General features: G+C 41.3%; 1 protein-coding gene across 1 annotated transcript; it reads right to left on the reverse strand.

The window, feature by feature from the left end:
* Window positions 1-774: 774 nt before the first annotated feature.
* Window positions 775-11,865, reverse strand: LOC121532344 (tetraspanin-7-like). The gene is made up of 8 exons (XM_041838270.2): window positions 11,656-11,865; window positions 10,304-10,492; window positions 10,125-10,199; window positions 9,743-9,838; window positions 2,421-2,576; window positions 2,148-2,231; window positions 1,855-1,939; window positions 775-1,418 (listed from the first exon to the last, which is right to left on the reverse strand). The coding sequence occupies exons 1-7, from the start codon at window positions 11,740-11,742 to the stop codon at window positions 1,871-1,873; spliced, it is 756 nt and encodes a 251-aa protein (XP_041694204.2). The 5' UTR covers window positions 11,743-11,865; the 3' UTR covers window positions 775-1,418; window positions 1,855-1,870.
* Window positions 11,866-12,689: the final 824 nt, after the last annotated feature.

The raw sequence follows: 12,689 nt of genomic DNA on the forward strand, positions 1-12,689 counted from the left end.
ATATTGGATAGTCACTGGATCCCATTTCACATCACGCATGCCAAAGACAGAAGGAAGATTTTTTTACGTTTTCTGTGGTGTGAATTCTGGGTGAGAATCTCGCCCCTCGTGGCAAATAGATTAGATTGCAGCTGCGCGTTCACAGCGGACAGGGGTGTATTAATTAGTGCAATGTAGCAAAAATGTCACAACAGAAAACATTTTGCAATGCAAACGACTTTCTATTTCACAAGGTCAGGTAGGCCCCTACCCGTATGGTTCCTAGTGAATACACCCCGGGTATATTCAGTTAACGCTTTTTCCTTAAAAAAACAACAAGGTAGGCCTGTAAAACAGTATAATTCCAATGCGACCCAGTTGCTATAAAGATGAGTTTAGGTACCTTTATTTTTTTCAAGTATTTTACATGCAGTTTCAACAAATCAACAACCATTAACACTGACAATTATTTTAATCTGAAAAAAAAAACGTGAACACAACACTTGCACACAAAAGTTACAGTAAATCACATGAAAGGCTTATAAAACGCCTTTACGTTCCCACGAGAATCATGGGGGTGTATAATTTCTCTTCTCTATTAACTAAGTGTCCACAGCATTCAATCCATCCCTCTACCCTCAAATGCTACTTCACAAGGACTACTTCCAATACTTTTCTCCCAGTCTCCACAAAAGAGGGGCGGAAGGTAGCTTAGTGGTTAAGAGCGTTGTGCCAGTAACCGAAAGGTCGCTGGTTCTAATCCCCGAGCCGACTAGGTGAAAAATCTGTCGATGTGCCCTTGAGCAAGGCACTTAACCCTAATTGCTCCTGTAAGTCGCTCTGGATAAGAGCGTCTGCTAAATGACTAAAGATGGATGGATTGCTGGAGGTTTTACAGTGCAAGTTACTGTGGTGTTACAGATGGACTAATCAGTTACCAGCTTCTAATATTGTAATGCCAATCATGGAAATAAAATAGGCTACAGTAAGATAACTTTAACCACAAGATGCCATGTAACTAGAATGAGGGCAGCATTTATGATGGAGAATGATGAATATGGACAAGGATAACATAAACAGGAATATTTTGGCTTAGCACACCAAATACATATGTCATGTATAATAACATCAAACGGACATGAATGAAAAGATAAATATTACATTTATAAAGTCTGTGAATCCCAAATGAACATTTAAGCACAAACTGTATTCCACTAGTCTTAGCAAGACAAAGCTTAATCAAATTGATGATGGAGAATGGTAGAAATAGATCCCTTATGGTGTCCAACAACATTTTCCCTTCAGACTGGTTGCCATTGAAAAGTGAGTGTCAGCGAGAGTGTATTCTGAAATGACAGAACCATTATGCATATACGAAGGATTAAAACTATGGGCGTTCCCTTTGAGTCAGTTTGCGTCATGAGCTTCCCGTCAGTGACCTACAAAGAAGAAAAAAGACCAATGACATGTTAGATGCGTTGTAGTCTAACATTCCCATGAGTTTTATTGGTGCATCAATAATCAATGTTACATCAGGTTGGGGATTTCAGCCACTGGTCTTACTCAACTGTTGAGCATAATATTGATACACTGTACTACATTTCAACATGTTTTGAATTTACATGTTCACCTTCCTAGGTAATGAATACCATATCTGATGTGCCGAGGTGGGCATTTCCTTTCATGAAAATGCTTGTCAGTAGAGGGAGAATCAAGAAGCTGGAACACAGCAACTTAAGTGACCAAACCAAGTACAGGGGTATCATGTACTGTATGACAATAACTAACATTTTGGGCACTCTAAAGACATTACTTTCTATGTAACAGCAATATGAGTCATGGGATCCCACAGTACTAGTCCATGTCGGGTACTACCTGAGGAAGGACACTGCTAGACCATCTCGTACTGGTTGTTGGTGATGTATCGAGACAAGCAGCAGGACAAGAATACCCCAATGAGCTAGGCAGAAAGTTAAACAGTTTCAATTAGGATGTGAAGACAAAATTGACATGTATTCACATCATGTATAAAAAAGTGAAATCTAGCATTTTCTTGATCTCACAACATTTCAAGATCCATTTTAATGGTAATAACATTGTATATTTTTTCCCTAGAGATTATTATGCCTACAGGCCAATGTCAAATCAAGGCTCTTCAATGGATGTACCTGGAAGAATGCAATTCCAAAAGATATCCCTGCAATGATTCCCAGGTTAGACTCCATCAAATCGGTCACCAGTGAGAAGCAGCCCTAAAACATGTTAAGCAGAAGAAAAATAAACGTATTACAGAGGTTATAACTGTTCATTACGCATACTGACTTGCAAACAATTCATCTAACTATGAATCAAAGCAGGGTCTGAACTTACCTACCCAGAGACACACAGCTCTGACATAATTCTGTGTGATATGATTGATAATGATGTGGCAGTGCTCTTACCGTGTCATACACTATGTCGCGAGCCTTGTCAAGGTCCTTGAGTTTCTCATCAGGGCAGACATCATTCTCTTTGCAACAGCTGGCAGGGATACCATTGTCTTTGAAGTACTGTGTCGTGTTCCAGTCCTTGTAACTTTCCATTCCACAGCAGTGCAACTGCACAAAACACACATTAACTCATTATCAAGAGGAAATAACAATGTTGACTTCTAATTCCTAATTCTATGGTTGACTTAGCCATGTAGGCAAATCAAGTTTCAATGTCACATGCACAAGTACAATGAAATTACTTTCTTGCTTGCTCTTTCCCAACAATGCAGTAATCAATATCAGTAGTACTATATATTTTTTCAAATAAAAAAGTAAAGTAGAAGAACACGAGAAAGTAAGTAAGCTATATACAGGGTCAGCTCCAGGGTTAGTAGCTTTATACAGACTCAGTTCCAGGGTCAGTAGCTATATTCAGGGTCAGTAGCTACAGTTGAAGTCTGAAGTTTACATATCTTAGCCAAATCCATTTCAACTCAGTTTTTCACAATTTCTGACATTTAATCCTAGTACAAATTCCATTTTAGGTCAGTTAGGATCATCACTTTATTTTAAGAATGTGAAATGTCAGAATAATAGTAGAGAGAATGATTTATTTCTGCTTTTATTTCTTTCATCACATTCCCAGTGGGTCAGAAGTTTACATACACTGAATTAGTATTTGGTAGCATTGCCTTTAAATTATTTTACTTGTGTCAAATGTTGTTTCAGGTAGCCTTCCACAAGCTTCCCACAATACGTTGGGTGAATTTTGGCCCATTCCTCCTGACAGCGCTGGTGTAACTGAGTCAGATTTGTAGGCCTCCTTGCTCGCACATGCTTTTTCAGTTCTGCCCACACATTTTCTATAGGATTGAGGTCAGGGCTTTGTGATGGCCACTCCAATACCTTGACTTTATTGTCCTTAAGGCATTTTGCCACAACTTTGGAAGTATGCTTGGGGTCATTGTCCATTTGGAAGACCCATTTGCGACCAAGCTTTAACTTCCTGACTGATGTCTTGAGATGTTGCTTCAACATATCCACATAATTTTCCTTCCTCATGATGCCATCTATTTTGTGAAGTGCACCAGTCCCTCCTGCAGCAAAGCACGATGCTGCCACCCCCGTGCTTCACGGTTGGGATGGTGTTCTTCGGCTTGCAAGCATCCCCCTTTTTCCTCCAAACATAACAACGGTCATTATGGCCAAACAGTTCTTTATTTGTTTCATCAGACCAGAGGACATTTCTCCAAAAAGTACAATCTTTGTCCCAATGTGCAGTTGCAAACCGTAGTCTGGCTTTTTTATGGCGGTTTTGGAGCAGTGGCTTCTTCCTTGCTGAGCGGCCTTTTAGGTTATGTCGATATAGGACTCGTTTTACTGTGGAGATAGATACTTTTGTACCCGTTTCCTCCAGCATCTTCACAAGGTTATTTGCTGTTGTTCTGGGATTGATTTACACTTTTCGCACCAAAGTACGTTCATCTCTAGGAGACAGAACGCGTCTCCTTCCTGAGCGGTATGACGGCTGCGTGGTCCCATGGTGTTAATACTTGCGTTCTATTATTTGTACAGATAAACGTGGTACCTTGAGGCGTTTGGAAATTGCTCCCAAGGATGAACCAGACTTGTGGAGGTCTACCATTTTCTTTCTGAGGTCTTGGCTGATTTCTTTTGATTTTCCCATGATGTCAAGCAAAGAGGCACTGAAACTATAGTTTGTTAACAAGAAATTTGTGGAGTGGTTGAAAAACGAGTTTTAATGACTCCAACCTAAGTGTATGTAAACTTCTGACTTCAACTGTATTTACATGGTCAGTAGCTATATACAGGCTCAGTTCCAGGGTCAGTAGCTATATACTACCCTCCACAACATAACCTTCACTCCAAATCAAAACTCCAAACTACAACCTGATTTTGGACAAAATTACCTGGAAGGATTCCTACTACCAAATATTATTATTTCCAAGGTCTATACAGCAATATGCTCTGGCAAACCAACAACCAGCAAAAGAAGCACAATAAACCTTAAAACACCATCCAACCTGGAACTGAGTGAGTAATGTTTAGTCTGAAGCTATGATAGATTAATTATTAATGACTAATTATTACGCCTTGAAACTGTGTATAATGTGTTAGAAATGTGTGAGTGTAGGACCAGTAAAGGCTATGGCATTGAGCCACTATTTAGCAATGTGAGTAAGAGTTAGGCCAGACAACAAAGGACAAGGAGAACTGCCTACAGGCAACTGATAGGCTTTTTAATGAGTATGGTGCAGAATATTGTGAGAACGGCAATAACTGAGGAATGCAGGGAGTAGGCTATGATAAGAAAGTGTGTGTGTATGTATGCATGTGAGTATATGTGTGTGAACTGATGGTCAGGAGAGCAGTTTTAGAGTGGAAAACTACAGCCCGCCTACAGAGGGGAGGGATTTTTTTGTATGACGTATGAGTATAAAAGATGGACTCTGAAATTGTGATGGCAGAATTTCCAATGAATAAATCTCTGACTATGCAGACCGGGACTCTGTTCGTTACTTAAATCCCAAAAGACTTACAACCTTTTGGGAGACGTACAGAGACACTGAAATAGTTTGTTAAATAAATCACATAACAAGCTACTTTAAAGCCAAGAAGAAAAATAAATTACAATGATATATTTTACTTTATAAAGGACTGAATGCTAAGTTAAGGCTACCAAGCTTGCTAGGACAGAACAGATCAGATCAATTAGCACTGAGGTGTGAAGTGAGCGGTGTCAAAGCCCTTGAGCCCAACAATGGCAGGAGAGTTTCACAGCCTCCCCCACCCAAATGCAGAGGCCTTTGAAACCCCCTCCATCTGTGCAGAGGTCATTACAATACATCGCTATTTTGAACTGATATGCAGACAGGACACTTCAATTGTAAATTACCTCGATAAGAAACAATACTGCTGCTTTGATCACATCAGAAGATATTCTCCTCACAATCTTCAAAATACAAAAGCCACAATACAACTTTGTTTGGACGTCGTAAAGGACCATTCGGCGAAACTAAAGAGATATAGCTAGCTAACAACCTCTTCCACATGGAGAAAAAAACAGTGGACAAAGACTTGCTAGCTATGATAGCTAGCTAGCTAGCTAGCTGGGTTTTTCTACAAAGAATCTGCCGCCCGAAAAAAAAAAAAAGTGGCTGTGACACCTTCTCCCGTTGCCTGCTGCTTGGATTCCACCTGGCGATCTGTTCACAGTCTGCCCTGGCCGGCCTGTCTCCCCCTGTCTGGTACAGGTACCCCCGCCACACTCCCCTCTCTGCCGAGCTTTCGCTCGCCTCCAGCACACACTCACTGTTGGGGCGAGTGACTCTGAACTTACAATGGCTTACCAAGTCGTTATATTTTTTTCTTTTGCTTTTGCTATTTGCCTCATGAGTACTGTGTGCTTTGTTGACTATGAACTTGCTTGTTTACCCAACCATGGGACAGACTGTTTGTTCCCACACTCGGGACTCTGACTCTCTATTGGTTACACAGACTCTTGGCCTCCAATCCAATTCTAACCACCTCTCACCGGCTTTGTATTCATGTTACCTGATGAAATTACTGTACAATATGATCTTGTTGCCATCTAGTGCACATTAAAATGTCATAAATCAACATTGCAGAGCTCTCCCTGTCCTCTGCCGTGCCCTGACTGTATTACTGCTGATGATATCTGGAAATGTGCATGTACACCCTGGCCCTTCTACTGTTGCTAGCCCCAATTCTGACATCTGCTTCACTGATTTCTGCTCTCGTAAAAGCCTGGGTTTTCTGCACGTTAACACTAGAAGCTTATTACCTCAAATGGATCAATTGAAAGTGTGGGTTCACAGCTCCAATCCAGATGTGTTGGTCATTACTGAGACGTGGGTAAGAAAGAGTGTTTTGAACAATGATGTTAACCTTTTAGGTTATAACCTTTTTCGGGCAAGACAGATCTTCCAAAGGTGGTGGAGTGGCAATCTTTACCAAGGAACACCTTCAGTGCTCGGTTGTCTCCACCAAGTCTGTCCCCAAACAATTTGATTTGCTGGTTTTAAGCTTTCAAATAGCTCTTTGTTGACTGTTGCTGGGTGTTATCGTCCACCATCAGCATAGACCTGTACCCTAAATGCCCTAAGCTCTCTCCTGGCCCCTTACACTAAGTCTGAATTTGTCCTGCTAGGTGACCTAAACTGGGACATGCTTAAACCACCTGACCAAGTCCTAAAGCAATGGGACTCCCTAAATCTTTCTCAGATTATTACCAATCACACAAGGTATGACTCCAAACACCCAAAAAAGGCTACTCTCCTTGATGTTCGTAATGGCTGCTCAGTGAAACGACTAGTCCTGATTTGTCATAGACGCTTGCAAAAAAACTTTCATGAGCAAGCCTTCCTTTATGACCTGGCCTCTGTAAATTGGTATAGAATCAACTTGATCCCCTCTGTCGTAGACGCTTGGACCTTCTTTTTTGAGATTTTCAGTGGTATTGTTAACAAACACTCCCTCATAAAAAAAAATAGAATTTTAAAAACAGGTTCAGCCCCTGGTTCGACCGTGATCTGGCAGAGTTACTTCACCTCAAGAATTCAATTTGGCAAAAGGCTCGGCACACGCATACTCAGGCTGACTGGCTCTCGTTCAGGCAAATTAGAAATAAGTGCACTCAGGCTATCCGGAAGGCCAAAGTTAGTTACTTTAAGGAGCAGTTCTCTCTCTGGAAAACATTCTGGAAGTTCTGGAAAACGGTTAAAGACCTGGAGAATAAACCCTCCTCCTCACAGCTGCCCATGTCCCTTAATGTTGATGATGTGGTTGTTACTGACAAGGAGCACATGGCTGAGCTCTTTAATCACCACTTCATTAAGTCAGGATTCCTATTTGACTCAGCCATGCCTCCTTGCCCATCCCACATTTCCTCATCCCCCACCCCTTCTAATTCGACTAGCCGCAATGCTCTTCCCTCTTTTTCCCCGTTACAAAGTTTCTCCCTGCAGGCGGTCACTGAGTCCAAGGTGCTAAAGGAGCGCCATAAACTTAACCCCAAAAAAACATCTGAGTCAGATGGTTTAGATCCTTTCTTCTTTAAGGTTGCTTCCCCTATCATCGCCAAGCCTATCTCTGACCTTTTTAACCTCTCTCCTCTCTGGGGAGGTTCCCATTGCTTGGAAGGCAGCCACGGTGCGTCCTTTATTTAAAGGGGGAGATCAAGCTGATCCTAACTGTTACAGGCCAATTTCTATTTTGCCCTGTTTATCGAAAGTGTTGGAAAAACTTGTCAATAATCAACTGACTGGCTTTCTTGATGTCTATAGTATTCTCTCTGGTATGCAATCTGGTTTCCGCTCAGGTTATGGATGTGTCACTGCAACCTTGAAGGTCCTAAATGATGTCACCATTGTCCTTGATTCTAAGCAATGTTGTGCTATTATTTTTATTGACTTGGCCAAAGCTTTTGATACAGTAGATCATTCCATTCTTGTGGGCCGGCTAAGGAGTACTGGTGTCTGAAGGGTCTTTAGCCTGGTTTGCTAACTACCTCTTTTAAAGAGTGCAGTGTATAAAGTCAGAACATCTGCTATCTCAGCCACTGCCTGTCACCAAGGGAGTACCCCAAGGCTCGATCCTAGGCCCCACGCTCTTCTCAATTTACATCAACAACATAGCTCAGGCAGTAGGAAGCTCTCTCATCCATGTATATGCAGATGATACAGTCTTATACTCAGCTGGCCCCTCCCCGGATTTTGTGTTACAACAAAGCTTTCTTAGCATCCAACAAGCTTTCTCTGCCCTTAACCTTGTTCTGAACACCTCCAAAACAAAGGTCATGTGGTTTGGTAAGAAGAATGCCCCTCTCCCAACCGGTGTGATTACTACCTCTGAGGGTTTAGAGCTTGAGGTAGTCACCTCATACAAGTACTTGGGAGTATGGCTAGACGGTACACTGTCCTTCTCTCAGCACATATTCTTGTGGTCCTCTGTAGCTCAGCTGGTAGAGCACGGCGCTTGTAACGCCAAGGTAGTGGGTTCGATCCCCGGGACCACCCATACACAAAAAAATAATAATAATGTATGCACGCATGACTGTAAGTCGCTTTGGATAAAAGCGTCTGCTAAATGGCATATTATTATTTATTATTATTATTACATATCAAAGCTGCAGGCTAAGGTTAAATCTAGACTTGGTTTCCTCTATCGTAATCGCACCTCTTTCACCCCAGCTGCCAAACTAACCCTGATTTGATGACCATCCTACCCACGGTAGATTACGGAGACGTAATTTATAGATCGGCAGGTAAGGGTGCTCTCGAGCGGCTAGATGTTTTTTACCATTCGGCCATCAAATTTGCCACCAATGCTCCTTATAGGACACATCACTGCACTCTATACTCCTCCGTAAACTGGTCGTCTCTCTATACGCGTCGCAAGACCCACTGGTTTATGCTTATTTATAAAACCCTCTTAGGCCTCACTCCCCCCTATCTGAGATACCTACTGCAGCCGTCATCCTCCACATACAACACCCGTTCTGCCAGTCACATTCTGTGAAAGGTCCCCAAAGCATACATATCCCTGGGTCGTTCCTCTTTTCAGTTCGCTGCAGCTAACGACTGGAACGAGCTACAAAAACCACTCAAAATGGACAGTTTTATCTCCATCTCTTCATTCAAAGACTCAATCATGGACACTCTTACTGACAGTTGTGGCTGCTTTGCGTGATGTATTGTTGTCTCTACCTTCTTGCCCTTTGTGCTGTTGTCTGTGCCCAATAATGTTGTACCATGTTTTGTGCTGCTACCATGTTGTGCTGCTGCCATTTTGTGTTGCTACCATGATGTGTTGTCATGTATTGCTGCCATGCTATGTTGTTGTCTTAGGTGTCTCTTTATGTAGTGTTGTGGTGTCTCTCGTCATGATGTGTTTTGGCCTATATTTTTATTTAATTTTTTATCCCAGCCCCCCTACCAGATTTACAATGTGCAGGGATACTGGAACAGATCATGTTAAAAGGTGGTTCTTTTGTACATCAATTAGTTATTCAATAATGTTGGAGGAGGACCATAACCTAATACAATCATAAACAAGCTCTATGCAACTCTTAAAACAGACCATAAATCGTGACCATCTGTACTATAGAAGTTGTTTATAGCAACACTTCTGCAGGGTCTCTGATCAAATGTAGTTGCTAAAAGCCACTTCTCTAAACAGCATGTTTTGTGTTATTTGCAAAGGAACCAAACACAGTTAAGCTTCGAATTGAATAACATAATACCACTTACAGTCATCTGGATGGTGTCAACTGCAGAGCTTTTGGGGTCAGGGAAATGGTAGTTCGTCACAGCGTCTTTATAGGCATCACCTAATACAGCCTTTATCTGCAATAAACCAAACATGAATTGGGTTTGATTTGTGGCCAACTGAACCCTATAATAATGTCAAGTGTATTGTAAGTCACCTCAGAAGTACCTGCACATTGGTGTATGCTCATCTATAGTTCATTGCAACGTTTCGACCAAAAGGTCTTCCAGTCGTTGCAATAAACTATAATGGGAGCATCCCTCAGTGCACATGTATTTCCATTCCTTATACATTACCGTTTTTGTACCCAGCACCTGGTAAATTGTTGGATGTGGGAACACTCCTTTTGAACTAATATCTCACCTCATGTCTGAATAAGAAGCCAGAGATGCCGGCCACAAACTCAGCTAAGAACACCAGCACCAAGAACATGGCATACTGAGAGGAGAGAAACAACTCATCAATTTACATACAACAAAAGACAAGAAACATTTGAGGAGAATGTGCAAATACAAAATGTAACACTTCACAGTGTAACTGACCAGCTTTAGCATCCATGGGCTACCGCGGCATGTAGCGAAGCAACCAAACAGGCCAAAAATGACGATGATGGTGCCAGTCCCGATGAGGACATATGGTGCATTTGTGCTCTTCTCAGAGGCCAGCTGGAAATAAGCTTCCAGGCTTACCTTCCCCCATACTCCAACAGCCAGAAGGATAACCCCTGTAAACTGGGAGAAAGTACAGACAGTCAGCTCCAATCTCAGGTAATGCCGCTAGGTCTGGCCTAGTTCTGACACAAACTCAAGATTTAAAGCGCAAAAACAGCCCTCCTAATTATACACCTTGAACAACTAATACTTTTATTCAGCTCAGTGTGACGGTTGTCAGGGGCCAGTACACATCTGAAAAAGTTTTGAGGTTGGCATAAATTGCCTACAACAGATTTTCCTCACATGGGAAGGCAAAGTCAACATGGAACTTAACAACGCCCCCTCACCCACACAACCAATAATAGCCCAAGGTCTCACATCAGTGAGCTCAGCATCTTCCTTTGTATAATGTATTGCCCTTCCTTCTACCAGAGTCATATAGTCATGGACTGCAGTTATCAGTCTGTCGGACCATGAATTATACAAATCACCCTCCATATAGCAATACATGACAGAGATATGTGTTGTCGTGAACTTTGAACCCATAAATGCCACGTTTGATTAATCGCGTAGATAGAATAATAGAAACTGAAGAAACACCATTGACAGATCAAATGTAATTTACACAACATTTGTCTAGAAAGCTGTGAAAAAGTAAACTGGCTTACGATCTTTGCCGATAATTTGGCAAAAATACAAATATGTTCACCTAAAAGTACTGTTAAAAATATTTTGAGCTCATAATAGTTATTTAGTAAGAATACCGTTTGTCTGAGGAGGTTGTATCTCAGTCAACAACCAGGCCTAACTTCGAATAGTCGTTTCAAACATCGCCAATTTGCCTACGAATGTCACCACGATCCCCGCAATCAAACCTTGAAACGTTAACGATCAAAATGTTGCCTATACTCGCGGGCTGCAACGCTCAAAACAAAAAGGAAACCATGTAACGTGGCTGTGCAATCAAAAGTCGCTGTAGGAGAAAAGCACAACTTTCACAGACAGCAAGACTTCACTATATCCAACAATTAAGTGATTATTTTCCAACTGAGTGTTTTCGAGCTATCACTGGGAAATTGTTTTTTAATGTGTTGTTTTATTTTCAATAACTCGAGTCCTTACGTGTCAGCCGCAGCTTTACGTTATTCGTTTGTAAATTCCAATTGGATATGTTGGCATCGCTGCTTAGCCCATTGTTACCGTGACTTGTAAATAACTGATGCAAGCAAGCTAACACTTACCCAAAATATGAGACTGTAAGAAATAAGAAAGGTCTTGAGACATGTAATCACAGGCTTCGTTTGAAGCCTTCTTGATGGGGGAGACATGATGGCTATTTCGCAGAAATTGGCAGTCAAATATTTTCGTTGTTACAAAGTGAAAAAAAAAAAAACTGCGTCTTGCTGGAAAACTTTTGTCGACAAAACACAGAATCCAAGGAGAAGGGAAGTGTCGTCACTGATCCAGCTTCACTTTCCTGTGAGGAATTTCCGAGGATTTATGGGAAGTTTTGTATTCACTTGTATTTATGATGTTCCACAAAATAATATAATAGAAACAGAATATAATAACTTTATTTTTCACAGAGGAAACTTCAGTTGTGGCAAATCGGATGAGACAGTATACACATGACAAATACAAATGCTACAAGATACAGATTAATGCCGCTATACACGTGCCGAGTTCAACCAGTTCGCAGCAAGTCGGACGTGCTAGTTCCGGACGTGCTATTTCCGACTAGCACATGAACGCGGCAAAAGTCACAATAAATACATTTGTATTAAAAAGACATAGGCTACTGATTCCGATAGCCTACAAAACTATTAGTGTCTGCCTTGGTTTTACGAGATAAAGACCTGATTTTGCGCCCTGATGTCAGTACGCAATTTAGTGTGTTTAAAGAGGCAATCTGCAGTTGCTTCATCCATTTATGGACTTCTGAATTAATGAAATGTGCCCATTTGATTCTTGAAGAATATAATTGATAAATGCCCCATGACTGTCGCACCCAATCAGAACCCCAAAAATAAGCTTGTTTCAATCCAGTGTTTGTAAACAAGTTAATGTAAACAAAAACTATACCGCCTCAAAACTATTTAAAACATTGATTTTGATATCATGGATGGTCAGTCCTTGCATCCATAGTTCTATATGAATTTGAGAGTGGTTACATTTCTCCAACCCCATCCCTCAGCTTTTTACCGAAACAGGGTGGGAAGTATGCTTCGTTATTGTTTCAAAAGCTGATTGGCGCTTTAATGTATAATTTATTTTC

This window comes from Coregonus clupeaformis, chromosome 2, assembly GCF_020615455.1.
Source record: "Coregonus clupeaformis isolate EN_2021a chromosome 2, ASM2061545v1, whole genome shotgun sequence".
Lineage (NCBI taxonomy): Eukaryota > Metazoa > Chordata > Actinopteri > Salmoniformes > Salmonidae > Coregonus > Coregonus clupeaformis.

What these genes read in the sequence shown, in the direction of transcription:
- LOC121532344 (XM_041838270.2), bottom strand. Translation starts at nt 11,742, where the DNA reads ATGTCTCCCCCATCAAGAAGGCTTCAAACGAAGCCTGTGATTACATGT. An exon ending in GCCCATGGATGCTAAAGCTG is followed by an intron (nt 10,200 to 10,303) that starts GTCAGTTACACT and finishes CTCTCCTCTCAG; the next exon opens with TATGCCATGTTCTTGGTGCT. An exon ending in GCTTCTTATTCAGACATGAG is followed by an intron (nt 9,839 to 10,124) that starts GTGAGATATTAG and finishes GGTTTATTGCAG; the next exon opens with ATAAAGGCTGTATTAGGTGA.